The sequence below is a fragment of the Rhea americana genome, unplaced genomic scaffold (genome assembly GCF_003343005.1).
Source record: "Rhea americana isolate MKP2758 unplaced genomic scaffold, rheAme1 scaffold_566, whole genome shotgun sequence".
Taxonomy (NCBI): Eukaryota; Metazoa; Chordata; class Aves; order Rheiformes; family Rheidae; genus Rhea; species Rhea americana.
Genome location: NW_028186719.1, coordinates 109906 through 111699, shown reverse-complemented (window position 1 = coordinate 111699; position 1794 = coordinate 109906). Strand labels below are relative to the sequence as shown.

The 1794-nt window shown below is 65.4% G+C and overlaps 1 protein-coding gene and 1 non-coding gene across 2 annotated transcripts; both read left to right on the top strand.

The window, feature by feature from the left end:
- The first annotated feature begins 463 nt into the window (after positions 1–463).
- Positions 464–1033, top strand: LOC146587806 (histone H2A type 2-C-like). The gene has a single exon (XM_085318983.1). It carries the CDS (start codon positions 495–497, stop codon positions 882–884), a length of 390 nt encoding a protein of 129 aa, XP_085175109.1. The 5' UTR covers positions 464–494; the 3' UTR covers positions 885–1033.
- A 546-nt stretch (positions 1034–1579) lies between these two features.
- On the top strand, positions 1580–1650 carry TRNAG-GCC (transfer RNA glycine (anticodon GCC)). The gene has a single exon. It is a non-coding gene; the product is annotated as a tRNA-Gly (tRNA).
- Positions 1651–1794: the final 144 nt, after the last annotated feature.

Sequence of the window (1794 nt, the reverse complement as noted above, 5' to 3'; positions counted from 1 at the left end):
ACCTGCTTCAGCACCTTGTACACGTAGATGGAGTAGCTCTCCTTGCGGCTGCGCCGCCGCTTCTTGTCGCCCTTCTTCTGCGTCTTCGTCACCGCCTTCTTGGAGCCCTTCTTGGGCGCAGGCGCGGACTTGGCCGGCTCGGGCATCTTCCVCTGCTGTCACTGCCGCCGCACAACACAGCCGAGCGCAGTGAGGCAGCGGGGGGCGGCGGCCCCGCTTTATAGCGGCGCTATGCAAATGAGGGCTCCGCGGCCGCGGCCTCCCATTGGCCGAGGGCGCGCGGAGCCGCCGGCGCGCGGGGGCCGCGCCGCATGCAAATAAGCGGCTCCAAAGCGCGGCTTCCCATTGGCTGCCGAGGCGCGCTCCTTCAGCCCCGGCGCGCTCACCCAATCCGCTCGCGCCGTTCACATCCCCGTGTGCACATAAAGCCTGCGGGAGCGGGCGGGCGGCACCRGGCTCTGTAGCTGTTGGTGMGYGGTTGARTTGYTGTGGCGATGTCGGGCCGCGGGAAGCAGGGAGGCAAAGCGCGCGCCAAGGCCAAGTCGCGCTCGTCCCGCGCCGGCCTCCAGTTCCCYGTGGGTCGCGTCCACCGCCTGCTGCGCAAGGGCAACTACGCCGAGCGCGTGGGCGCCGGGGCGCCCGTCTACATGGCGGCGGTGCTGGAGTACCTGACGGCCGAGATCCTGGAGCTGGCGGGCAACGCCGCCCGCGACAACAAGAAGACGCGCATCATCCCGCGCCACTTGCAGCTCGCTATCCGCAACGACGAGGAGCTCAACAARCTGCTGGGCAAGGTCACCATCGCGCAGGGCGGCGTGCTGCCCAACATCCAGGCCGTGCTGCTGCCCAAGAAGACTGAGAGCCACAAGCCCAAGGGCAAGTGAGGGCGCCGCGGCCGCGCCTGCCTGACTGCCTTCGCCCTCTCCCTCCCCCCACAAAGGCTCTTTTCAGAGCCGCCCAAGTGTTCGYGACAGAGCTGCGGTCCTGGCCGAGGGGCGGAATCTCGCGGTGTGATGAGCTGGGTGTGGGTCCGGGCGGTCAGCGGCGGGGCAGAGGAGTTGGGGTTGCATGGTGGGGGGGGAGGAGGACTCGGGCAGAGCGGGCTCCCGCGGGGGAGGGGGTTCTCGGCGGCCCCCTGCAGCTCCTCGGCGGCCCCAGCAGCGCCCAATCGGCTGCGAGCGCGCGAAATTCAAAGCGCCTCCTCGGCCAATCCCACAGAGCGGTCTCCCCTGCGCGCAGCCAATGAGGAGCGAGGCGCGGGTATAAAAGGTGGCTGCACAGCAGGGCGGAGTTAGAGCGGCTCTGTGCGCTACGTCCGCTGTGTTCCGGCTCGGCGCCCTTGGTGGCGAGATAACAGCAAATCTCCTCTCGGTCCGCGCCTACTCCGCGGCTCTTACGCCGTTGGCAGCGCTGCTCGATCAAAAACTATTTTTTTTTCCTACCAGTTTCCGTCGTGATACTTCATAGCTAAATCGTTTTCTGCAGCCTACGCAGCACGGTTTTACACCGCTCAAAGCGCGCTGGGTGTGGAGTGAGTAAAGTTCTTGTTTCTCCTCCCACGGTTTTTACTCTAACGGGGGCATTGGTGGTTCAGTGGTAGAATTCTCGCCTGCCACGCGGGAGGCCCGGGTTCGATTCCCGGCCAATGCAACGTTCCAATTTCCTTTTTCTCTCCCTTCCCCACCATTTTCGTTCACTCATCGCACGTTTTTTCCTTCCGTTTGAGATCAGAACTCCGCGTTACAGCCCAACTTCCCTGTGCACGACCCGTCTCCTTGCTGCGCCCCCTCCCTC